The 27811-nt window shown below is 42.2% G+C and overlaps 1 protein-coding gene across 5 annotated transcripts; it reads left to right on the top strand.

Moving 5' to 3' along the window:
• The first annotated feature begins 45 nt into the window (after positions 1 to 45).
• On the top strand, positions 46 to 27437 carry fyna (FYN proto-oncogene, Src family tyrosine kinase a). 5 transcript variants are annotated; one of them, XM_079528718.1, is made up of 13 exons: positions 46 to 306; positions 10584 to 10656; positions 13427 to 13689; positions 16485 to 16581; positions 20304 to 20402; positions 20669 to 20772; positions 20888 to 21037; positions 21544 to 21708; positions 22292 to 22471; positions 23041 to 23117; positions 23294 to 23447; positions 24468 to 24599; positions 25683 to 27437. In XM_079528718.1, exons 3-13 carry the CDS (start codon positions 13437 to 13439, stop codon positions 25889 to 25891), a joined length of 1620 nt encoding a protein of 539 aa, XP_079384844.1. In that variant the 5' UTR covers positions 46 to 306; positions 10584 to 10656; positions 13427 to 13436; the 3' UTR covers positions 25892 to 27437. The 5 variants fall into 5 exon arrangements, with proteins under 5 accessions (XP_079384844.1, XP_079384841.1, XP_079384842.1 ...); XM_079528715.1 differs by having other exon boundaries at positions 10584 to 10660; XM_079528716.1 differs by having other exon boundaries at positions 76 to 184; positions 10584 to 10660.
• Positions 27438 to 27811: the final 374 nt, after the last annotated feature.

The following is a 27811-nucleotide window of genomic DNA, read 5'->3' as shown; positions in this document are numbered from 1 at the left end:
GTGCAGCCGGGCCTGTTGTGTTTTTCAGACTCCAAGAAGAGGATGTGACCGCTGAACATTGTAACATCTGATTGGCCGAAACTGGTGCCAATCAATGCTCCGTTCTGTGCGAATCCGCATCAGCTCTACGCCATCATCATCTGTACGCACGGCGACACGGGCTCGTGAATCGCGAGTAGGACTGGTATGCCACTGTTATTTTCTCAATGTAAGAACAACAAATACCAAAAGAAAGTAGAACAATAACGGTGCGTTTCCTGCGTCAGTCCCCTGGGAAATCCGATGGATTAGTCAGATTTATCCATGGTAAGCACGTTTTTTGTATTGAATTTCGTTGGTGCACCCGCCTCGTCCCTTGCGCTGTAGACTGCGAGATTAATTCATTTCGGGAAAGGTGATAAATAACAGTTTATGTGGCGCTGCGCTCTAGCCAGCGGCTTCTTCACATGCACTATTAGATGCTCGCTAGTTTATTTCAGGGAACACATGCCTTGGCCAGTGGAGTAGTAGTATAGAAGAAAAGAAAGGAACTCGTAATTCTGGGTGATGTTTTGCAATGCTGTGATTGGAAGCTCCTCTGTTGCAGCACCAGGGATCTAGGCTCTGCAGAATAGCTTTCCAGTGTGTTGTGCTGCTATGCACACAACTGAACGCTGCGATGGCCTAGGAGGCTACAATGCTTGCTATTGATTCGTTAAAAAATAAGTGTGATATGCCCCCTTAGCTATTGCACTTTCTGCAACAGTCAGATCAATATTCATTATCTAATTGAAGTTGCAGTAGTCCGTTAATGTGTCTGGATAATGTACGTGAGCATCCATCTTGTAAAAAAAGAAAAGAAAAACCCCACAGTAGGCTATTTGTTATGTTGCAGCATCCTGTAGGTTCGTAGGTTTTTTCTTAATCTATTCAGTGATAATTGCTGTGTAAGTCTGTACTATAAAGTTTAGACTTATTTGCCAATATGCCACATTATCCTCCAAGCTCATATAGTTCCATTCTGCTCACGGTAGGCTGTAGGCTGTGAATGACAGCACATTTACAGTAATGTGCGTGATATATATCATGTTTGGATGAATGGAGTGGAGTTCATTGCATATTATGCTCCATGAACCATGGAACCATATTCCCCAGATACTCTCATCTTGGGCCTCTAGACTTAAACCTTCTTGAGAGACATAGGAGACTTGCATGTGGACAAGGATATAAAATATGTTTTGATAACAGTTGCATATTTGTCTTAGTAAGGGTTTAGTTGATATTTGTATGCCCGTAACTTAAGCCCATATTTGTTTTGTAATCAACTATAGTCACATAATTAGTTTTGTAGTTTGAAATTATGTCAGCTTGTTATTGTTTCAGATTACAAATGGCCATGCCACACTAACCAAATCTGGTGCAGAGCTCTAGCACTTATTCATCATTTATGATGCCTCTGTTTACACTTTTCCATCAACCTAAGCATTATTCTTTGTTTTCACCAAAAACTCTCCAGACTCGCATACTGTAGGCCTAGCACATCATAATTTCCAGTGGATTCTTACTTTGACCATTACCCTGCACTGGCAAGAGATCTGGAAAGAACAATCTCACCCCACTGTTGAGTGTCGTCGACTAACAACCAGAATCATCACTAATAAGGAACTGATCTGCTACTGTACTGTAGAAGTTTGGAACGAACAAGTTAGTCCATCTTGTTTTGAAATGTCTTTCTCCCTTTTTAACAATGTTCAGCTCCTGGTCACAAGCCACATAGAACAGACTTAGGCTAATACCATAGAATGGATTTAGTGATTTAACAGCTAACATGACTCAACTCACTTAATAGGGAACAGTGTGACACTGCAACACAGTTAGACTAAACCTGCACTTAAACCTGAGGCCCAGCTGCAGGATTTCTAACTACCCCTTCATTCACTACTCAGAGAATGCTTTGAAAGTCTAACACTACATGTCATTGTTAGATAATGTTGTGGCCCAGTGAAATGTGGTTATTGTCTTGTTGTTGATACACTGAATGAACTCAGTTGTTGAAGACAAGCAAATATTGTATCTATCTAGAGAATGGGACACAAGGAACAGTTTGTCTGTCAGGCTGTACAGAAACTATAGTAAGTAGGCTTTCACTGTCATTTAAAGGGCACACAGCTGAAAACAACCCTTTATTGGCAAGTTTAACCACTTATGCCATATACATTTTTTAAATGCAACAAAATATATAATTGATCTACAAGTTCCCAATGCATCACGATGCAAAGCATGATTGAAGATCTCGTATTTGTGACCTTTCTTTTCTTTTTCTCTTGCCTAATAATGACATGCTGAAATCGGGGTTCATTTTGAAATTCTTTGCATCACCAATGTTAAGTAGGAGGACTGTAGGAGTTTTGACCTTGGTTTACAATGCCAACGAATTAATGCAGCTTCAGTTTAATAGGTTGTAGATCGTAGAATCAACAAGATGTATATATTCTGGAAAGATTAGAAGTTCAGTTGACCATATTCATATGGTGGCCAGTGTGCTCCTACGTTATACTTGTGTGTGACACTGCATGACCCTGACATGTTTGTCCTTTTAATTCAACATATTGATCTCCTGATTGCGCTATGGGGGGTTATCTCATTATGGCTCCCTGGACGATTTAAGGCATATGCTGTTCTAGCATTACGATAAAGCCTTCCATTTCTTGAAATTAATTTGCCATTGTGCTCACTGTGACTGATGTGGATCTAAACCCATCCAATTACTTTAGGAGAGTATTATTAGTTCAGTGGTTTACTTTAAATCTTCTAACTTCCTGCAATAACTTCCACCATCAAGGGATCTAAGAAGTTTTGCTCAAGGGACTTAACCAAGTCAGTGAAAGAGTTTCAAAAATCATCTGTGGGGATTGAATTTGAGTATGATTTTTGTGTCAACCTGTTTAAGGCAAAGCCTGTTTGCCTAATTATGTGTGAGTGTGAAATTCAAGTGCTTCTCTGTCTCTCTGTCTCTGTCTCTCTCTCTCTCTCTCTCCTCTCACGGCCTCATGCTATTAACTTTTACACCACATTATGTAGTTACAATAGTGTCCCCATTGGACAGTTCATCACGCCAGCTTGGTCCTCTGACTCCTCTCACAGGCAAGCTGTTCATTTGTGTCTGAAAATAGCATGACAAGTGTTCTTGTAGGCCGAGGTGGTCGTCATGCGATACCCAGACTGCCACTGAAGAGTCTCTCCCCCACTGGCTCTGATGCCATCATCTTTTTTGGGAAAGCCTTGGGTCAAGCACTGAGCCACTGAGCACGACAACGACAATATGTCTGTCAATGTCAGTACTTTATGTCGACTGGTCCTTCTTCTACTCCTTATTTGTCTGTCTTGGCAGGAAAAGAACTGCTTTAAATCTATCATGCAACTGTGTTCTCTTGGTAGCCGATTATAACAGATTTTCAGATAATCAGTTATAAAATTAATATAGAATTAAATAGAACAGAAAACAATAATCTTTGTCCTGCTTTGCCAGAGATAATTAGCCACAAGGCTCTTAACTACTTGAACCCTAGCATCACTTTCTGGGGGGAACATTTGGTGAAGATAGCAGCTATACAAGCTCACAATGCATCACAATGCGTCACATTGAAAATCTGCTATTTTTGGCTATGGATTTTGTGTAGAGGAGGGAAAAAAGTATTAGTTTACTAAGTATAGAGGTTTTAAGTGGTTAAGTTGCCTGTCTTTTTAATTGCGACCGTAGTTCAAACCCTTAGATCTCCATATATGGAGCTGACCTGTTCTGACATTCCATATGTTGATCCTACCCCACCCGTCCTTCCTGTTTTGACATTTTAGTACAGAATTCATTCCATATGTTGATCTGACTCGGCCATGCCAAAGCACCAGCGCTCGCCCAGCAGTCTGCCATCTGCCACCCGTCACCCAGGCGGATGCGTGCACTTCTCGCCCTCAGGGTGTCTTAAGGCCTATTCATAGTCTGGATTTTCGGTGGTGAGGTGACCACCACGCTGAAATAACGTTGAGCGGTGGTGAGTAAAAACAGAGAGAAGGGCTGGAGCGGTGGCGGTGGTTTGCTCTTCACCGCGGCTCGTGACGTCATGTTGTAGTTCGGTGGTCACCCCACCACCGAAAATCCAGACTATGTATGAGCCTTTACTGGTAATATATACTGTAACTACATCTCCAGGGGTTGGAAGTGCTCCCTTCCATTGAGAATTGTATGCCATGTTTGAATCTCGGGTAGGACATAAAAGTTATTGATTGCAGTTTGAATTCTTGAGTATATGAGAGTATATGGAATTGAGCTTTAACTCTTGAGTGTATATGAGATAATATGGACTGGACTGCATTTTATATAGTGTAGCGCTTTTCTCAAAAGCGTTTTACATTACAATGTACTTCACATTCACCCATTCACACACCGATGGCGGAGGAAATCATAGGACACTTCAACACTTAGCCAGGAGGTGCTGGGAATCAAACCTGTTACCTTCGGAATGTTCTGATTCCAAGATGGCCGATCACTCCATCCCTGTGTTATGGAATTGAGCTTTAACTCTTGAGTGTATATGAGAGTGTATAGAGTTGAGCTTTAACGTCAACGCAGCTTTAATACTGCGTTCACACGGGCAGATACAAAGCTACACAGCGTATTTGTAGCTTTGTATCTGAAGTTGAAACCAGGCCAGCTCAATGTTTTTGTAGCTTTTGCACAGTTTCACGTCGATCGGGCCAACTGTGCCTGAGATTAGCTGTAAACACAGACGGACAGACAGAAAGACACGCATACACTCACACACACGTGGACGGACAAGGGCGAAAGCATAGTCTCAACCACGCCTTCTGCCTGGAGGACACAATGACTAAAACAAAAAGAGACATGATTCATATGCAAATATATTTTTAGCTAATACCCTGCGCCAACACAACAATACCACAATGGGTACATGTAGTAAACACTAAACAGTGCCTACATGCCCCAGATTCTATGCAGCAAAAAGGCTATGGGTATAATTCTAAGCTTCATCAGTACCAGGCCATGTTACTTTAGAGCAGAAAGCTTTTCATAATCCCCACAGGCAACATGGTGATGTCACAGCTCCAGTAATTTAGTCTCTATTTCCTCTAGGAATAGCCCTAGATGCAGTGCAATTTCCGATACTATCCACCATAAAATTAATTCACCAATGTTATTTATTTTGGGATCGTAGACAGTTGAAATCTGTGAATGATTAGAAAACAGCTTCATCAGGAACCACAGCACCGTAACATCCTCAGTGTTCATGTATTAATTTGTAATTCTGAGAGAGTACAAATGAGAATATACAAATGTAACCAAATGGATTTGGTTACATTTACTGTGTGTAATCATCATTGATTACAATGTGGCTCTTGAAATCTGTAATGGCTCGTACACACTGCATGATATTTTCCCCGATTATGCTGTCGGGATCATTTTTGGCGCTTGCCGACAAAACTCCCAATCTGACGCAAGATCGGGCTTTGATCGCAGAGGTTTTGCTCGCTGTGTGTGAAAGGGGCTGCGAGAAGATCCAGTGCCGATAAAAGCGTTCGCCGACGCCTTCCCGACCGATTCTGAATATCTAGCAGATTTGATATTTGGCTCTCTCGCCAACTGGACATCATACAGTATGAACTGGGTTGCGACCACGTCCTGAGAAATCCTGTATTACAGCCAATGAGAGCACAACTTCACAACCACTATCTGTCTGTCAGTCTGTCTGTCTGTCGACTTTAGGCTATATAATCGGATCATGATAATATATAACCTTTATTCCTTGGGTAAATGTGTGTGTGTGTGTGTGTGTGTGTGTGTGTGTGTGTGTGTGTGTGTGTGTGTGTGTGTGTGTGTGTGTGTGTGTGTGTGTGTGTGTGTGTGTGTGTGTGTGTGTGTGTGTGTGTGTGTGTGTGTGTGTGTGTGTGTGTGTGTGTGTGTGTGTGTGTGTGTGTGTGGAATTATTTAATGAAAATCAAGATTTAACATCCTGCCTCGCTATAGCGCAAACATTTCGCCCTTATGCCCTGTGTGTGTGTGTGTGTGCGCATGCAGAGAGAGAGAGAGAGGCAAGCGTCCTGTGTCGGTCTCGGGTCTCGCGCTTGTATGGCACCCTGCACGTACAATGTCAAAATGAATTGGAATAAAAAACAAAGGATGTATCATGTAGCCTATATGTATCGGGTCTGGATCGCATCTTGGTGAACTCTTGCAGTGTGTGTGATGCCGAAGTCGGCTATCAATCGGTTAGAGTGAAAGCTACCCAGATATGACAGTCGATTTAAAAAAAAGACTCCTGTAGTGAAATACACAACGATCTGATGACTCGCCGACAACTTTAAAACTCCTACAGTGTGTAGGGGCCATAACTCCTATATTATGCTACTATTTCAACACCAGTTGCCAGTTTTGTCTTTCTCGATGCTACTTAGACCAGATAATCAATTGAATGAGTATCTACCCCAAAACACTGTTACACAGAACATAAAGTCAGTATCTTGTTCATCGTTCTTTCTGGCTACTGGCTACTGGCCAGCTGTACTGGGCAAATCATTATCTGACCACAACATTGTCCATTTGATCACATCCTACAGACAGAGTAAAACTGTCAAAGCCTGTGGTGAAGTCGTACAGAACATGGAACAGCGTGGCTAAGGAGAGAACCAGTGCCTGGTTGGAGCGGGCTGGCTGCGGGCTGGCTGCGACAAGGGGTATGTGGAGTGGGCGGGGGCTGAGGCTGGAAACAACTTGGATGCGTACACTGACACCGTATTGTCATTCGTCAGCTATTGTGAGGAAGTTTGTGTTCCAACTCGGACCAGGGTCAGTTACAACAATGATAAACCCTGGTTCACCGCCTAGCTCAGAAGGCTGACGTTGGAGAAGGAGGATGCCCGGCGGAGGGGAGACAAGAGCAGGTTTAGATAGGCCAGGTACAAGTTTGAGGCAGCTATTAAGAAGGAAAAACATTGTTACTCTGAGAAACTGAAACAACTCTCAGATGGAAACGCTGCCTCTGTCTGGAAGGGCCTTAAACAAATAACACACTATAAACCGAAACCCCCTCAGACCACGGATAACACTCTCTTTGCCAATGAGCTGAACAAGTTTTACTGCAGATTTGAAAAACAGTCTGCCCCCTCTGCTACTGCACCCACCTCCCAGCCCACTCCCCCTCCTACCCCTGTCCAACCACACTCATCCTCCCCCTCTCCACCACCCCCCCCTCTTCCTCTGCCCGCCCATAACTCTCCGTCTCAGAGAGAGAGGTGAACCGCCTGTTTAAGAGACCGGACCGGACGCTGTCTCTCCCTCCATCCTGAAGATCTGTGCTGACCAGCTGTCCCCCGTGTTCAGTAACATCTTCAACACCTCACTGGAGCGCTGTCAGGTACCAGCCTGTTTCAAAGCCTCCACCATCATCCCTGTCCCAAAGAAGACCAGGATCACAGGCCTAAATTACTACAGACTCGTCGCCCTGACCTCTGTAGTTATGAAGGTCTTTGAACGCCTCGTCCTTGCCCACCTGAAGGCCATCACAGACCCTCTCCTAGACCCTCTGCAGTTCGCATATAACAGGTCCGTGGACGACGCGGTCAACATGGCTCTACACTACGTCCTGGAACATCTGGACACTGCGGGGACCTATGCCAGGAGGGGGGATGAGTCTGCCTACAGGAGCGAGATCGACTTGCTGCTGACCTGGTGCACCCAGAACAACTTAGAGCTAAATGCTCTCAAGACGGTGGAGCTGATTGTGGACTTCAGGAGGACCCCGGCCCCTCCCCCTCCCATCATATTGGGAGGCACTCCAGTCGCCACAGTGGAGTCATGCCGATTCTTCGGGGTGATGGTCTCTCGGGACCGGAAGTGGGGGTCCAACATCGACACCCTAAAATAAAAGGCCCAGAAGAGACTTTTTTCTGAGACAGCTGAGGAAATTCCACCTTCCAAGGACCATGCTGGTTAATTTCTACACTGCCATCATAGAGTCCATCATCACCCTCGCCATCACTGCTTGGTTCCCCGCTGCAGCGGCCAAGGACAAGGTCAAGCTGCAGCGGGTCATACGATCAGCAGAGAGGGTGATTGACTGCCCTTTGCCCCCCCTTGAGGCCCTGTTTAGGAGTAGGGCTTTGAGGAGGGCCAGGAAGATCATGGCTGACCCTGCACACCCAGGCCACAGTCTTTTTGCCCTGCTTCCCTCAGGCAGTCACTAAAGACTATGAAGGCCTGACATTCAAACAGCTTTTTGCCCACATCTATCCGGCTCCTCAATTCTGCTGGTGTCCCCCCTGACCCCCTCCTATCCTCCCTCCACCCCCAGACTGACTTGTGCTCTGAACTGACCACTTTATATTTATTCACTATTCATTGCATGTTGTTTTTGCACTGTCTTGTCCTGTTGTCCAAATGTTGAAACTGCACTCTGCTGTCCACCAAACCAAATTCCTAACATGTTTACATGTCATGGCAATAAAGTCTTCTGATTCTGATTCTACATAAAGTGTCACTTAAAGACCTCATAGATCAGCTGTGTCCAAAGTGCGGCCTGCAGGCCAAATGCGGCCCTGGGGGGAAATTTTATACGGCCCGCATACCTGAATTACATTATGAACGGCCCTCCCAACATTATGGGATATTTTTACATTAATGTTTTTTAACCTGGGCATTTCCCAGAGTATACTTTGTCAGTGTTCCTTGTTCCTTGTATTTATTGTTGTTTTTTTTTACCTTGTTTGCTTGGTTATTTGGTAATGTGACATAAGGCTGAAAAAAGGCTGAAATACACTTTTTGTTCACAGCACACAACTGACAAAAGACCATTGATATTAAATATGGATGATGATAATTAAATAGAATCGTTTAAATCTGAAGATACATTATGTAGTATGTAGTAGCTAATATGGCCCCCTTTGAAAAAAGACACCCCATTCATAGATGCAGTGTCTTGGCTTCTGTTTCGCCTTGTACATTTTGGGAGAGACTAATACACAATACATAGTGTACAAATGTATCCATTCAGTGTACATTCATTAATTTGTACTCTCTGAGTTATACATGGAATGAACACTGAATATCAGTTGACTAATCCAAGATTATAGAAAGAGCATGTTCTATGTATTATAAAAGTGAATTCATAGTGTGGCTTATTTGCTTTTGGGGTGTAACATTTAATTAAAGTAATGGATTTAATAGATATATAAAAGAAAAATGGCAAAGATCTTCAAAATAGATCTACAAACTCAACTTTGCAATGTGATGCATTGTGAGCTTGTAGATTGGCTATTTTTGATATTGTGTGACACTGTCGTACAATCATGAAGTATAAAATACGGCTCATGGGTTATCAATTTAGTTGATTGCAAAATAAATAAATGTTGGAATATTTTTTGCATCAATTAGCACACACACACACACACACACACACACACACACACACACCGATATACTGTACGTACATATCACGCTTCTTGATTATTCGATTAATCCCAAAGAAAACTAGAAAAAGTGCCCTTCTGGGCACAGGTCTCCACCAGGAGGATAGGAGTGTGTGTGATGTTTGGCAAAATGTTTAGGAGTAATATAAACTTGTTTTTTTGTTTGTTTTGTTTCTTGCAACAATTTTCTTCATTTTGTTGAGGAAATGCAGAGCCAGATCACTCATAGCATCTCTGAGGATAGAATTCTGGATGAGCAGGACATGTGCAGCATTTTGTACAAAACGGGCTACTCCTGAAAACGTTGGAAGGCAATCTTAGCTAATCAGTGTAGAATCTGAGAAATCCAACAGGCTCGTCTTGATCACATGACTACAGAAATCAAGTGTACCGATTTGCGTGAGATTTGGATGAATTTGTGTGACTAACATAAACAATGTGTTTTGCAGAAATCGGCCTCATGGTGGCGCTATAACCGGCAGATGTGGAGGGATGCAGGGAAAATGTTTTTCCATGGCCTCTAGGGAGTGTGCAACTGTGCATACATAAGTTGTTGATGCAGTTACAGTATAGGTAAAAACAGGAATTGGCCTGTTATAGCGCCACCGTGAGGCTGATTTGGGGAAAAAATAGTGGCATGTCGTCCTCGGCCTAGTGGAAATGTGCGTGTATAATTTCATGGAAATTGGACACTGTGTTTGTGATTTGTGGCATTTTGTTCGAAATAGACCAATCATGTGAGCTTTGGAAGCCAATCTTAGCCAATCAGGATGGAAGATGGGAAATTGTGCAGATCTGTGTTGATCACATGACTATGGAGATAGTGTATACCGAATTGTGTGATGTATGGATAAAATGTGTACGAGTTATCTACAGAAATGTGTTTTGCCTTCGGCCTGGTGGAGACAATCATCAATAGTCATTACACTACCTGCTATTATGGTTCAGCAAATGCCAGTGCATTATTTGATCACTTAACATATGGATTGCCAGCGAAGTAGCCTTTTATCTCATATTTCTATCTGTGCTTTGGTATAAGCTTAGACAGTAGGCTAATGCTATCACTGGTTCATTTAATCTTGTGAATGTATGTATAATGAATTACATTATCTTCTTTCCCTCCACAGTGGCACCATTGCACTGTTTGCAAAGCAATGTGGAACAAATAAAGATCTGGAATCACCAAATCCACAGCAAACAGTAGGTGAGTACTACATCAGCCCTGAGCTGTTGATTGAACCATGTGCAAACATTCAGAGAAAATAGATTAATCTATAAGCTCACAACGTGTTGGGGGGACTCATGTTATAGTTTGTTGATTGCTTAACATGTAAATGTTGCTAAAGCTAACTTTGTGACCGGCTGACAAAACAGAGGTAGGCCTATTTAGATCTGGTTCACCAAAACCAGCGAAATTCTTTTCGCTCCTATGCCACCAAAATGTGGAACGCCCTACCAACAGTCATTAAGACATGCGAATCCCTTGACTCCTTCAAAACCGCTCTCAAAGGGCACCTACGGATGGCTGCAATTCGAAACTGGCCCCCGTAAAATCTGAATCCCCCTCCCACCGCCCCCCCCCCCCCCTTTTTCCCCTCACTGTATATGTTTCTTTTCCCTTTTTACCTCCATTATGATGAATTCCTGTACTGTTCTTTGTCTATATAGAAGTGTCTATTTGTACGTCTCTAAATGTTTTGATGAATTGAACATGGTGGACCCTGTTGTAAACAAGTGTAATGCTTAATTGGGTCGTCCACTCACAGTTAACAGCCTTTGTATTGAGTTTGTGCTTGAAATGTACTGTAATTCTGCAAACTGTTAATACAATTTTCAATCAATCAATCAAAAAAACATGCATGGTTTTGATGGAAAACTGCCTGCAGTGCTGGCTCCTCTGTATCTATTCTGTTCTGAAGAGGAGACATTTAAGTTCATTGAGGCTTTGTCATTGGTCCATAAATTGAGCTATTAGTAAAAAAGAAAATAAGAAAAAATATATTAATTTAATTTCAATGCTGTTTTCTGCCACTGAGCTGGGTTGGTCAGTTACTCAAGAGAAGGCAGTCAATAAGAGTAAATGGACACAAAAAATTACAAATGTGACGCAAGCCAACTTTTTATCCACAGTGACAATAAGCTAATCTTGATCAGCAATTTCCTTTTGCAAGATGGCCTTTAGTGATGTTTAGGCCAACTAGTACTACATATTGCTTGTCCCCTGTTGTGTAAGTAAGCCACTGTACGTACTATGTAGCAAATGACACATCTGTTTGCACTCTTCTGTGTGGGCGTTTTGAGTTCCTTGCTAGTAAATGAAATACAGAGAGCAGACCTGAAGGAATTCAGGCATATACCGTCCCTTCTCTCCACTGAGATTCAGCAGCATTATGGAATGGATCTCATTTTGAAAAGATAAAAATAGAAACAGGAATATTCCTCGTATTGTGTTCAGAAGCATATTATATATATTTTTATCATAGGCCTATATGCTTTCCCTCACACTTTGTCTCTTTCTGTGAAGCTGAAGGTATCAAAGTAATATATTCTCAATAAGTAAGATAATGGTCAGATTTAACGAGACTAGAGATTTTCTGAGATTATGTGCATGATGCTGAAACAGTTTAATTCTAGATTATCACCTCACATATAAAACAGCTTTGACACAGATGTGCCACCAGCACAGACAAGCCAACCTAGACTCATGGCTCTCACTGGCTCTCTGAAACCTTATTTATACTTGGCTGTACGAAAATAACAGATTTTCAACTGAAAACCCGACACATCGTGTAGCAGGGGTCAAGAACAGTGTGATGATTTCCCTCCGGGTTGATCTAATCTACAACGATGCCAGAGTTTGCCCTCAGTGGTGGCTGTCTGCAGTCTACAGTCACAGTGTAAACAAGTGTGTTTTCAATTACCAGTCTCAAAATTCTGTTGGCTGCTAATGCTGATTAAAGACAACAGTGCCATGAGCCGCCTTTTCCTAATAGCCATGTTACCCGGCTACACTGGCTTCCAGGCCTTAAAGAGCTGTGAGCTGGAATGTGCACTAATCTAACTGGGTCTTTAAAATGGTAAGGCTCTTTTAATTGGCCAACCCGATTGCCTCGGTCATTATAGAAAGCATTTTTGATCAAATGCACACATAGTCCTCCCTCATGAGATTAAGCACAAAACCAGGGAGTGGTGTGTTGTTATGGGACTCTCTGTGCATTTTAATTTAGGGCCTGTGTTGTTAATGTATAGACGGGTGTGTGGCTCCTTGTAAAATAAACAAAAATAAAGTGAATGCCAGCTCATAAACAAAACTACTGTGTGTAACTTGTTAAAGGGTTATGAGTAGGAGAGGGTAGTGGGATGGATGCGAATTTGGAGATGCTGCATTATGCTTGTTGGCATTAAACCTTGCATATTTTATTTATATATTAGTATATGTTAGGATGGACAATGTTTACATATATTTCCCTTTTTTAGTTTTGTGGATCCCAGTTAGAGTAACTGCCATGTGTGCCAACAGCTAATGGGGATTAGATCTAAATGAACAATACATAAAACAAACAAAATAAATCAGATAACTTCCAACACAAGCCCACAAGGCATTACGTTACATATGGTTCAGCAAACATATGGATCAGCGCTATTGCTATGGCCACACCGCAGCAGTACCCGAGCAAAGATCTAAAGTAATTTAGATCTCAGGAGACATGAATATACCAAGTGACAACTCATTACTCTGCAGCGGTCATTCTATTTTATAAAGTGTTCTCTGTATAGTTAGCAATAGTTTAATAACATGCCATATTTTAATTAATTCTAATTGATATAATTTTTTAGAGGCTCACCAGAAGTCTCAAAGGAAATTCAGCAATAATGGAATTTTGACTCGGGTTAGGCTTTGAAGCTACAGTACCAACTCATTCCATATTCTCTCTCTCTCTGTCTCTCTGCTCTTGCTTCTTGCCCACAGACAGTAGAGAATGGGCTGTGTCCAATGTAAGGATAAAGAAGCAGCGAAACTCACTGATGAACGAGAGACCAGCCTTACACAAAACACGGGGACGGGGTACCGCTATGGCGCTGATCCCACGCCGCAGCAGTACCCGAGCTTTGGAGTCACCGCCATCCCCAACTACAACAACTTCCACAGCGCGGCCACACAGGGGGTGACTGTGTTTGGGGGAGTCCACACATCGTCGCAGTCTGGGACTCTTCGATCCCGGGGAGGAACAGGTTTGTGCTTCTTTGTGGTTGTGAATGGATTTATGATATACACAGTAAAGTCAGTGTTAATTTAACTCTGAGAGCCGGAAGCCGGAAGGGTAATTTTTGGTTCCATCTGTACACTCAGAGTTACAAATGGATCAAGTAACAGTAACACTCAGGATCTTACTGCGTGGTTGTCATTGATACCTAAAAGCCTTATTTTCGTTTCAATTATTATGAAACATGGGTGTTTATATTTATATCTTCTCTTGTGTGAGATAAGTGTGGTGGTCTAGCTCTAGGAGCTAAACAGGATGAATGTCCACTAGCTGCAAGTTAATGGAAAACAGAGTGACCTAGATTATTGTCTGTCTTCAGCAAGCCACATCTGACGACCAGAAGGATCAGGCAGGTTGTTTCGTTTTTTGTTCCCTACTCAGATTTCAAAGATACGATATGCAGAATTAATGTAAACTATGCCTTTTTGGAAGGTAGCATATATGCATACTTGCGTCTCATGTGTGGAGTCCGTATTCAGCTTGGATGAATAACATACTGTACTGTATAGCCTAACTCCAGGCCAACATTTTTGTTTCCACCGGGAAAAAAATACTTTTTGTTACTCCACTGCGCCTTCTACCGATATTGCCCAGAGAATTGCCTCATAGAGAATATTTTTCCTCCGGTGAAAAAAAATCCCTTTCTGGCCAAAAAGTACAGTTTATATGTGTGGTGGGGGGCTCAGAGTGTGTCCACTAAGGAAAGTAGGCTTTCTAATGACACAACCCACCTTTGTTTTGGTGAGTAGCAAAAACGTTATTTTTATTTACGCTAAAGAGGAGAGGCTGGTCTGCATTCATGCAAGCGGTGGAAGTTGAGAGTAACATAGCTCTAAATGCAACGCATTAGAGCTATGGACCAGAGCTAGTCTACGGTGGATTTTTATGACGATAATTCAAGCTTGGCCTAGAGCTGCAATGTTGGTGAGTTTAACGTTATCTATTATACAATTGAAAAGGTGTGCCCAAAAAGCTGTGCGCAACCCAGGAACAACCCAGGAACAAAAGGCACCAGCTACTACGTCACTCACACACTGCAACACACTGCAACAACCCACTAAACACACTAACACGTCACAGACTTACCCTCCGCGTCGATCCATGGCTATCTCCTCATGTCGCGCACCACGCCCACACTCAACACCACCCGCGTAAAAATTGTCATTGTACTGCCACTAAAGCCGCCTCCCGTCCAGACTCACAAACAATATCAATATCAATAATAAACACAAACACGCCACAAGCACCGACACCCCCGCCTAATTTGTTGCCAGGTCTATGAAAACAAGCCCAGAAAAAATGCCATTCAACACGCTACTTACAACTCGCTTACAATTCGCGGACCTGGCAACACTGCATCCTGTTTTCCCATTGGCTACGGTTGCTACAACACGCATTTGCACTGCATGTTGGGAGCAACACAGCTTAATGTAGGGGTCACCGATTGCTGTGCTACATCCCCCTCATGTTCTCACCACCCCGTTCGGCTACACCACACACACTAACCTACACAATTCTCCACATGCAACACAGGGCCCTTATTGGCTAGCCCCCTCACATGGCGATCCCCACGCAGCAAAACAAATATCGCACTGAGCGCACTGTGCAAATGCAATGCAAACTAATAGGCGAGTGTGCTTCGGTGCGGTATTTCCGAACGCGCCCATCTCATCGCCACAACGCGCGCAGTCGGATGCCAAGCTCTTCCGCGCATTATTCCTTTCCCAGTCTCACCACACCACGGACTCATTGTAACCTCGCATCAGTGTCACTGCAGACACGTAATCACACTGTGGAGGATTTGTGACTGAGTGACTGTGTGTGTGTGTGTGTGTGTGTGTGTGTGTGTGTGTGTGTGTGTGTGTGTGTGTGTGTGTGTAGTTTGATTTCAGCATGTTTTACACTGCACAGTTGCGCAGTGCACACCATGGGACAAATCGCCTTTTCACCCCCTGCCACTGTGCCCACAAACGCATGTACAAGAGGAAAACAATCTAAACATTATATACTAACGTCAGCATCGGGCAGATTAACACACACAAGCGTTATTAGTTGAGTTTTCTTATTGAAGTGCCTCTGAATTGTAACTGTGCGTTTATGTCAGTCAGCGATGCGATCCGTTGTTATTCAGCCACCAGCAGCACCATACGCACGGACTGGAGAGAGGCGACGTGTTTCTCTCCCTTCGGCTCATGTAGCCCTCATTGTAACTACAAATATTGTTCCCGAAGAAACAATGTGGGGTCACTGCAATCCAAAAGATTGTAGGCCTACTATAATGCAGTCAAGGTCCCCACAAAAATATACTACAGTATGTTCTGCTCCATTCTCAACATCTTTTGGTTTCCAAAAACAGTAACTTATTGTAAGTAAACAAAAACGGTAAAAAGCAGTTTCATGTGTGCTCATTTTAATTTAATTTCATTTGCTTTGATGTGAAAATAAAATACAACAAATAATAATAATACCCATCCGTTACTACATGTGAAGGGCACAATACTGGGTTTAAAAACACAGCTGAAACATGAAGTGGAGTCTGTCAAATCTCGCAATTTCCTTCTTCCCATTGCGCTGCAACGGAACTAGGATGAGCCGCCCGAAGGCGAAATTCTAGTTTAATACAAGCAGATCGCAAACGCAATTTGGATGAGTAGGGAGTCAATGGAGGGTATTGCAACTCTAGATTCATCCCATTATAAAAAAATCTATAGTTGCAAATTGCGGCTAAGAGCTTATCAGCCATTTGTAATTTGCATCCTGCAGGGGTGACTCTGTTTGTGGCTCTGTACGACTATGAAGCCAGGACTGAAGATGACCTCAGCTTCAGAAAGGGGGAGAAGTTCCAGATCCTTAATAGCACGTAAGTATGAAAGCATCTGTATGACAACATGAAGGGTGGGGGCTTTTTTCTTCTTCTCTCTCTCTCTCTCTCTCTCTCTCTCTCTCTCTCTCCTCTCCTTTTTTTTCTTCTTTTTTTTTTTTTACTTTAAATGTTTCATGAATGTTAAGGGAGCTGCATTTAGAATGACTTTGACTTCACAGAAATAACAAATGAGGGTTTGGATCCGTTGGTTATACTAGACCCCAGGCAGATCTGTCACGTCACAGTTCTCAGTAATATTGGTTGACCGGTTTCATTTTGCCAACACGAACAGAGGTGGAGGTAGTCTTAATCACTTCCACCAAATCTGTATGCCAAAAATCTCAAGTTGGGAGCTTGTAGATCTGCTATTTTTGGTGGATGTTCCACCCGGAATAGGCATGTGGGGTTCAAGTGGTTAAGATTCGGGTGCTTTGACAAATGAGATGTTCCCAGGATGCATGCCTTTTTTTGTGCTCTGTGTTCACAGTAGGAGCGACAATTCCAACAAAGCAACAGGCTATGTAATGTTCCCTGTAGAGTGCGCGGCTGCACGCTCACGCATCATGCACAACTAAAATCCATAGCACAATAAACATGTTTGTGTATTGTAGTTGGCCTGGCGTGGCCAGACACATATCACTGCTGAGGGCTATTTTTCTTTTTTTTGCACTGGCACATTTGTCGACTATATTGTAGTTACTGCCAAGTAATAAACAAAAAAGCCCACAGCTGTCGTCGCAGCCATTTGCAGCAGCTCTTTTAACTCACTAAAGAGTTAGTTACTTTTACGGTAACTTTTCACATGTTTGTTTAGCAGCCCATGCCCTATACACATACACATTTCACTACACCTTTAAGAGCAATATTTTAGTGGTCTGAATATAATGTGGAGTGAGAAATGTAACTTATATTAGGTTGTACAACATCCTTTAAAGGTTAGGTTAGTCATAGGATATGAGAATGTATAGCTGCAGGGTTAATGACTGATTGATTGATTGATTTCATGCCATGTGGTAGGATCCACTCCCTATAAGAGGGAGACTGCAGGGGCACTTATTCAGTTATTTGGGCTTGGAGCAACAAGCTGTAAGTTCCTAGGTTGTTTTCGTTAGTTTAGTTGGCTGTCAAGTTTAAGTTTCATTTTTGATATTTTGATAAAGTCTTTGACATTTGATTTGTTATTTAAAGCCTTCACTATTTATACTGCACTGCAATTGTTGTTGGAGGATTCGTTTGGGGAAAAATAAAACTCCCCAAACTTTGCAGTTTGCATCTCTGGACTTTTTTGGATTTTTGGAGACTTGACCAATCGGCCAACTTCACAGCAGGCATACGGTTTTAAGCTGTAAAGTGGTGGCTGCCTTACAGGTACAGTTTGGGGAAAGATATTGCCTGCCCTTACACACCAGCATGCAGAATGGAGTAGGAATTTCCGCTGGAGTAGAATCGTAGAATACACATCCATTCAGTGAAGTTAACCACTTTTCCCAGTCTGAATTTAATGCCAGAAAGCCAATTATCTAATTGTTTGAATGAACTCATTTTGCTGAATCAACAGCTGATTTCTTTCCTTTTTTGCCTTTATTGATAGTATACAGTAAAAATAGGATGGGAAACGGGGTGAGAGAGACAGGCAGTGACACATGGCAAGGGTCTTCGAGATCAGGATTCGAACGCACCACACGCTATCTGAGCCTATACTGTATTTATAAGTGCCTGGACCGCTAGGCCAGCCCCCCGCCCCCCAACAGCTGATTTCTAAAGGCAGCTCCAGACAGCACGGTCGGCGAGTCGGACAGTTTGAAAGTGTCTGAAAGAGTCTCCTGCCGACATGCTCCCGTCGCTTGCCATCGATATCGCCTTCCCGTCGCGTCGGAACCCGTTAATGAAGAACTGAGCATGTTTTGGTCGGTTGCCGACCTCGGGAGCCGTCGCTATCTATGTTTCTACTGTAGAGTGGACCTCTAGTCTGCTCGTCATGTTTCAGGGCTGACTACTGGTAGTGTGAATTTGATACCATATTCTCAATCTCAACTCTCAATTCCTATACCAATCGAACAACTCCAAAGCAAAGCTAGCGAACAAATGCTACCAGTTGTTTTGTTTTCGTTGCGGGATGCAGAGGTTGCCAGATTCTGTGAGCGAAACAAGTGGCCAGGTCTATGAAAACAAGCCCAAAAGAAGCAACTACACTTCAGAAACAAGCCCAATAAGGCAAAGTGCAACTAAGCTATTTTACAGGAAAACTAGCCCAAAGTCGCTTATAATAAGCATAACTGGCAACACTGCAAACCAGCGCTGCATAATGCTTCATCGGCCGATTGGTTTGTGTGATTAAAAATGCTAGTCTGTTGCAATCTGACAGTTTTAAGTAGTCTTTGACTAGTCAGTACTCAGTACAAGACTGTTTGGTGTGGAAGGGCCTTAATTAAGAGTGGTTTATAGTGAATTTAGTGCTGGTCATGTTCAAGGTTCTTCATTGTTGGGTCTTGTGTACAGGTACATATATACAGTAAGAGTAAAACATACTTAGAAATATGATAACAATAATGGTTGTTTGTACTTCTACAAGCATAATCTAAAAGCAGTAAGGCTCCAACGCGTTGCAAGCTTGTGGAGGATCTGTGAGCAGAATTGTTAACCATTCACAAAATTGTTATTTAAACTGAAAGGCTTCTGTAATCCATGATCTTTATGTGCCAACAGTTGTCACTCTCGGGGTGTTAGCTCAACCATTGAAAAAAATAGCTGAAAGTCATTTTTAATGGAAGCCAACAACATGAAGTGGTGTGATGTCCTATACAAAAAAAATCCGATCTAGCAAGTGTCAATCAAGAATGCTTTTGTTTTACCATTTCTCACCCTTCTCACCCTTCCTGCTCCATCTATCAACAAATGCACCAAGTCTGCGTGCGTGCGTGCGTGCGTGCGTGCGTGCGTACGTCTGTAATCCATGTAACTCGAGAACCATTCGCCCCACCGACTTCAAATTCGACACATGCGTGCGTTCCACACCCCCACAGAGAGTGCATTGCCATTGCCTGGTGTCGAGTCGGTTGGACCCACGGTTGTCCAGAACCGCCACAAAATGCCTCTGCCCTGGCTCTGGACATGATCACCCCTTATATCTCCATATACAGTATAGAGCTGGCCTGTTCTAACTTCTGACATCACAACACAAATATTTGGGCGTGCCTGACACAGAACTCCATATATAGGAATATAGGCACACAAAGAGACAGATACAGAAATCTCCATATATGGGAATAAAAGGGACTGAGTGGAACAGGTATTCTGACAACGGGTATTGCATAGCCGGGTGCGGGTGGGGCATGGATCTCCAACTTCCATCGTTACCGACTCGTCGGTGCTCTACAGCCGGGCACCAGTCTAGTTCTGTAAAAGGAAGAATAACTCATTATTGTGTTAACCATTTTCCTGTGCTATTTAACCCTACCCTTTTCATTTACACAATGTGGCTTGAGCAAAACTTCAGTGGCAACTCAGTAGCTTGTCGCTCTTGCGGACGCAGCATGTCTTGTATCTACATTCGATAATGCCCGTTCTCAATCTTATTCTGCAGAGGTCATCCATTGAATTTGTCCTCTATCTGTACTATGTGTGCATATTTATGCCTGTCTGTAAAATGTGTGTTATTTATTTATTTATTTATTCCCCCCCCCCCCCCCCCCCGCCTCGTTCTATTTCGCCTCAAACAGTGAGGGTGACTGGTGGGAAGCTCGTTCTCTCACTACGGGAGGAACTGGTTATATTCCCAGTAATTACGTGGCTCCAGTGGACTCTATCCAAGCCGAGGAGTGAGTAAAAGTAATTTAGTATTAGGTGTGTGTGTGTCTGTGTGTGTGTGTGTGTGTGTGTGTGTACTGTGTACACACACCTAATCGTCTAGCTTTAGTAATTTCAACATGCTCTATGCTCTCAAGATCACTGGGAAAAATGTCATCGCTTCTAATGTTTGAGAAGCCGTCATGTAGCCTCTTGTAAAATGTGGCACAATATTAAAGAGCAACATTTTCCAAAACACTAAACAACAATGTTTGATTATTCCCATCCCTTCCTGCAGCTGGTATTTTGGTAAACTAGGCCGAAAGGATGCGGAGAGGCAACTCCTCTCCAATGGGAACCCCAGAGGCACGTTCCTCATTCGTGAGAGTGAAACAACCAAAGGTACTCAGACACAATAGTGTCTTAACACACTGACAAAACAATAAAAATTTTTAAAACAATAATTGGGGCGTTTATTTTCCTCTCAGTGTAATTCTGTGTCTCTTTGATGTGTTAGGGGCCTTCTCCCTGTCCATCCAGGACTGGGATGATGTCAAAGGTGACCACGTGAAACACTACAAGATTCGCAAATTAGACAGCGGAGGCTATTACATCACTACCCGAGCTCAGTTTGAGACATTACAGCAGCTGGTACAGCACTACTCCGGTGAGATTCCACAGCAATTGTAAGGATTGCTCAATAATTTTCTGCCTGAAAGGTTTTTATTTGCAGTTCTGTTACTTATGCTGAAACATGTACAGATAGATTTTGTTTAGTTCAAAGAGATAATCCATTTTAGAAGCTGAAATCCAGAACATGTTAGTGAATAAAATATTATTTTGACCAATCTGTATGGTAGAGTATACAATAAAACACATCTGCAGTGGTTGGAGGTGGTCTTCCTGCTCTTCTATTTAGAAATGTAGACTAGTAGTATGAGCTTCAGCTCAAATCACAATATCTCCTCTGCCCAAAAGGGCATCAGTCGTAGCTTAGTTTAGTGGTAGAAACTGGGACTCAGAGTTCGGATCCTGCGATGGACATAAATCAAGGTTTGCAGCTTTAACAAGTACTATTTTGTGACACTTGCGTCATACTACAAGTTATCGTCCTTGTCTCAGCAAACAACATATTCCAATTCAAGTTGATCCAAACCTTGTGTTCCAATTTAGCCAGGGCTGCAGGACTGTGTTGCAGGCTGATAGTCCCATGCCACAAAGGCATGCCACGTCTGGCTGACCTGTCTGTCAAAACCAAAGACGTTTGGGAGATCCCACGAGAGTCGCTGCAGCTTATCAAGCGTCTGGGCAATGGGCAGTTTGGAGAGGTCTGGATGGGTATGTATCAGTAGTGCTTTGGAATGGACAGTTGTGAGCAATGTTGGAAAACAAATGTTCTGGAAGAATCAGAACCTTCTTCCAAGTCTTAAGCTGGCCCCATACTAGATTTTGGGTCCGATTTGCGTATCTGGAGAATCGTAAATCGAGTAAATATTTGCTTATTTTGACCAGATAAAGATTTTACAACTGGTAGAACCCTTCTGATGGGCACATACTGTAGGTCTCAAATGTTGGACCTGTCATGACAGTCGATATGTGTTGAACAACGTACGAATAGTTTCTCTGTACCACAGCTTCATAATTCAATTCAGAAACATTTGAATTAAAACAGCTTTTCATAATTCAGTTAAGTTTCCGATATGTGGAGAGTTTAATCATTTCTGGTCTGCTGTGACATAAAACTTTTAAGGGCCAGTTTATTGGATATATTTACTTTTCCATGTGATTTCAAGTTGTGTTAAGTAAAGTTGTGGTTCACATGTCTGTGAATTCAGCCAAAATACGTTTAAATAAACTTTGCAATAATATGGTGAAGGAACATTTGTCCCTAAATATTCCTGCCATGTTGTGGTGTTTTCAGGCACATGGAATGGCACCACCAAGGTAGCAGTGAAGACTCTGAAACCAGGTACCATGTCTCCTGAGTCCTTCCTGGAGGAGGCCCAGATTATGAAGAAACTTCGACATGATAAACTGGTCCAGCTATACGCTGTGGTGTCAGAGGAACCCATCTATATCGTCACTGAGTATATGAACAAAGGTAGAGCGCATTGGAAGCATATTGCATGTTCTACAGTATGTGTGTAGCTTACACACACACACACACACACACACACACACACATACACATACACACACACTCTCTCATTCCAAGTATTATGCATAATGTAGTCTCGCAAGCCAGCCTCTATTTCACTAATGTGCAATACAGCAATGTAGCTATGGATGCAACCAGAGTATACACACTGCATTTTGCATTACATTGTGGGGCTCATTCCCACTTTCTCCATGACTAATGGTAACACAATTCATTATGCAGTCATTCACACCCACATAGTGTGGTCAAGACAGAAGTCATCTATCTTAAACATATGGTAGAGTTACCACAGCAATAACTCAAAAATAAATATCTGGGATAAATATTATGTAATTGTTGGCAATTGGCATCCCAGAATTGATGTCATGTTTGCTACAAGATAGTTGCTGCATGGATGTATTAGAGTTGCTGTCAGTTTTGCTGTAAATCAGAGTTAACATCTGGCAGTGGAAGAGGACATTGACCATCTGGTTGCGTAAACCCTGTCTCATTTTCTCCGTTTCCTTTCTTAGGAAGTTTGCTTGATTTCCTGAAGGACGGAGAAGGACGGGGTCTTAAGCTTCCAAATCTAGTGGACATGGCAGCTCAGGTACATTGAAGTTGAACATCATCCTTAACACACTGAAAATGTATGTCCAGTGTCTCTAAAGAGCCCGCCATTTTTAGTTCAGTGATGCATATCTACAGCCGTTTTCAAACTATTTTTACTAGTATGTGAATTATGTATGTGAATTATACTGAAATGATACCAACTCCATTATCTAGGTAGCAGCAGGCATGGCATACATTGAGAGGATGAACTACATCCACAGAGACCTGCGTTCTGCCAACATCCTTGTAGGAGACAGTCTGGTGTGTAAAATTGCTGACTTTGGTCTGGCCAGGCTGATAGAGGACAACGAATACACAGCAAGACAAGGTAATGGACTAGTTGCATTTTATTGTTGAGCTGGATCATAGATTTCATTGCACTCCGCTGGCTTTGTTTTGTGATCACGTGATCGCCAGATTTCCTCTGCCATTCGCTTCCTGTTTATTTTCCTGGGGAAAGTGGCTGTATGTCCTCTCCTGGCAATTTTCGACCATAACTAAAGAGCGGATGGTTGCTTTGACAAAAACCACAGCGAAAGCCGCCGTCTTAGCAACAACCGTGGGATCGATCGAATGGCAGATACATTTTCTGTGACTACTTGAAGGACCACTTCACCACTTTTCAACCTATCTTCATATAATTGGTCCTCACTAATGATCATAATAAAATAGCAAAACATGTTTCTACTCAGTCTGTCTCATAGGCGGGCTGTGGGCAGTTCAGAAACCCGTCCACCAGTGACATCATCAATGGAGAATCCAAGCTAATAGAAACTGCAGGCTTTCTATTCCTGAAAAGTTGCAATGCGAAAATGGAAGCCATTGTTTTCATAATAATATAATACAAATCTGCCTAACGATGATGTCACTGGTGGATGGGTTTTAGAGAGAGAGAGAGAGACGCACAATGAAATCATCTTGTAGGGTGGAAGGTGATTGGACTGGTCCTCCCAGTATGTCAGTGAGCTGGGATTCGGGACTTGGGAGTACACCAGAGAACGTCCAGACTCTGTTATTCTGTCAACATGTTGAGTCACTCTTTTGTTTGAAATGTTTACTGCTTTGCCCTGGTCTGAGTCCAAACTGAGAGGGAGGAAAAGATAATGTAATTGTTTCTTTTTCCCCCATGGGTTGTTATTATTTCCTTATGTCAGTGGGCTGATGAAATTGCTGATGTCAAAGAAACATAGGACACAGTGGAGACTGACCTACTTATCCTTCCTTAAAAGAGGCAATTATTTGACTTCTTTCTGTTTTGGGCCTGGATAAACATTTCAAACTCGCTGCTGTCAATTCTTAAACCTGATATGCTTACAAGGTCATGTGATTATTCTAAATGTGTTCTCAGGTGCAAAGTTTCCCATTAAATGGACTGCCCCTGAGGCAGCGCTGTATGGGAAGTTCACCATCAAGTCTGATGTGTGGTCATTTGGTATCCTTCTGACAGAGCTGGTGACCAAGGGCAGAGTGCCCTACCCAGGTAAGAAGGGTTTATTTCTGAAAATTATAACTACTACACATTATGGAAGTACATTGTGTGTTTATTTTTTCTTGTTACACTTGGCTTTATGCATCTGTTAGGGTTAGACCAGTTATGGCTAAGGTTAGGGTGAGGAGATAGATGGATAGAATACTTTATTGGCAGTTTAAAAAAAGTAAAATCAGGAAAAGCCAATGCGGACTACACAAAAAACCCTTAGCTTGTTTCCATTGTGGTCCACCTTGTGACATAGAATGATACACAACATATTGCACAAACAAGCATGAAACAAATAAATACTAATCCTTATCTATAAAGCTGGAAGCAATAGATATAGGACAAGGAGGTAGTGGGTACCCTAAGAGAAGAATCCAGAGCATGGGTTAGTTCTGGGGTAGGGATCTAACTATGACCAGTTAGTGTTAAGATGGAGCAATGATTTAAGTTCATTCTTAAGTCTTGCAAGATCATTTAGGGATTTCAAGGCTGAAGGGAGGGCATTTCACAGAGTAGTGGCTGCATGATAAAACACATTTTCCCCCTTAAGTGTCCTGAAACTGGGTGGAACTAGATCATATAAACTTCCCCAGGTTGTGTACCTGTGAGCAGATCCCTCACTCTGGGCAGGTAATCAAGCAAGTATTTGGGAACAGAAGCATCTAGCATCTTGAAGACCACCAGACACTCTTAGCCATCCCAGGCTACTGAAGTGGGCTGATGTAAGATGAGACCTTCTCATTTTGTCTTCAGTGACTTAGAGATACCTCTGTACCACAAGGTACATGCATATAGTCAAAGTGACATTGAATGAGAGCACCGGCCAAGGTCCTATATTGAATAAATATAAATCAAAGCAATGTCCCCAAAATGTTGCAAAGTCAATATGTTTGTGTTCAAGGGTGTGTCCACTGCACAAGACACAACAGTCTTAACATGTTTTAATTAAAATTCTGTTTCAGAACAACCTGTGAAACAATAATGTGTGCATTTATTATACATTGTGAGGAGAAATCATTTATGTTTGCTTTTGCTCTGTAATTTGCCTTCCATCTTACTGCTTCATGTCTGTGTTAACCTGGACAGGAATGAACAACCGTGAAGTGCTGGAGCAGGTGGAGCGAGGATACAGGATGCCCTGCCCTCAGGACTGCCCTATTTCCCTGCATGAGCTGATGGTACAGTGCTGGAAGAAAGACCCAGAGGAGAGGCCCACATTTGAATACCTGCAGGCCTTCTTAGAAGACTACTTCACTGCCACAGAGCCTCAGTACCAGCCAGGCGACAATCTCTGAGCGCTGCTGGCATCTCCTATGATTATTAGTTATTGTTATTCATATGCAGGCCACCAGAGGGGGCCATACATCACAAATTCAGTGTCATCCTGCATTGGTCAGATGATTCAAAGACTGATTGACTTGCCATGCTTTGTATGGGGGTACGGTGGTGATGATGAAGAAGACAGACTCTTGTCATTTTCCACACTTCCAGTTCTCCTTTGGGATGTTTTTTTCCCCAGTTTACTTAAACGGTTAGGGTGATTTTTCAGAGGTGCAGACTACTTCATCGGTACCATCTTGATGATTTCCATTGATTGAATTCAAAGGATGGTTCTGTGTAAGGAGGTGAGGGTGGGGGAGCCCTGTTATAATTTGTTGCATGCTGGTGTTTGTGCAGAAAAAAGCTGATCTACAAGCTCACAACCTGTCAGTGTCACAGCGTGTCATGAGTGCTTGTAGATCTGCTTTTTTCAGTGTTCAACCCCAGCGCACAAAGAAGTATAAATCAGGCTTTAATGATGACAGAGACATTGAAAATGACTGCTGTGGATGAAAGAGTTGAAATGTGTTGTGTAAACTGTACTTAGTGTAAATACAAATTGCTTGTTTATTTATCCCTGTTTGTTGTTTTTTTTGTTTTTTTTATATTACTTTTGATATTTTGGAAATGTGTGGATTTTTTTTAATCCAAGGTCAAGATTATTTGAGAATGAAGGCTTGTAGAAAGATCACAGTTGGTAACAAACCGTGACAATTGTAGGAATGGTAATAGTTAGAAATTGTGGACCAGAATATCTCAGACATTTCTCTGGGAATCCACTGACCTTTTTTACAAGGTTAATATAATGATATTGCTATCCTCAAGGAACCTAGCTGTATTATAGCACCCGTTCTTGCCTTTTTATGTAATATTCTTATAATGTAAAGGAATGCCTTCATGCTTTCTATACACTTAACTAAACGCCTACTGCATCATGGATTCCTCACCACACTTGTATGGCATCTGCACTGATAACCAAGTGCATTCATTGTATTCATGCTTCAGCCAATGGTTTTATTTAAATCAGCTTAAAGTATAACTTTTAGTTCATTATGGCTTCTTGAAGTTGTAAAGAGGGATGAACAAGCCCCGCTAAACAGCAACTGTTGTTTGGCGGACTGCTTATTATAATATGTTAATATGTATGTTACATTATTGTATGGCAGCAGGCTGTGTAAGAATTATGCTTTGAACATACATGTCATCTTTTTACTTCTAAGGCCAAACAAACTGCCATTTTCACAACTGGAATAAAGGATGCATACCTGTATTTCTCCCTCCATAATTTGTTTTTGAAAATAACATGTTAAAATGAGACCAAACATGTTCATTTCACAATATTTATTTGCTCAACATTCTCTGCCATGCTTATATGTTGTTTAACATACAGTACATGATGGCTTTTCCAGGGAACTGTGTGGCTCTCAACCCCTTATTATCCTGAAGTACTGAACATTTCCTCTCTGGATGAGATGGTACATTCCAGGACAGGATTCAGTATTTGTTTTGTTTTTGTCTGTGTTACTTGTTGAGGAAAGAAAGTGAAAGAATTATGTTTTGTATCAATTTGTTTAACTTCATTCGGTACATACAGGAAATGTATTTGTTTTATTTTCTGGTCTCTACATTATTTATTGTCTGTCTGTTAATTGTACACAACTGGTTTTGAAATAAAATAAACAATCTTAGTATCATATTTTTGTGACCCAACCTGTTTACGTGAATTAGGTGGAGAAGGTGTGGTTCATGGTTGTCACAGTTTACTCTCAATTTGAATCTGTCATGAAGTCAATCTCAGACTCCCGATTTTAGTCAATGGAGGGGGAAAAACGGAAAGGAAACTATTAACTTTGTAACACTTTTTGACATTGGCCCAATGTATGGTCGGGGGGACA

Source organism: Electrona antarctica, assembly GCF_951216825.1.
Source record: "Electrona antarctica genome assembly, chromosome: 18".
NCBI classification, from domain to species: Eukaryota; Metazoa; Chordata; class Actinopteri; order Myctophiformes; family Myctophidae; genus Electrona; species Electrona antarctica.
This window is presented reverse-complemented; position numbering and strand designations above follow the sequence as displayed.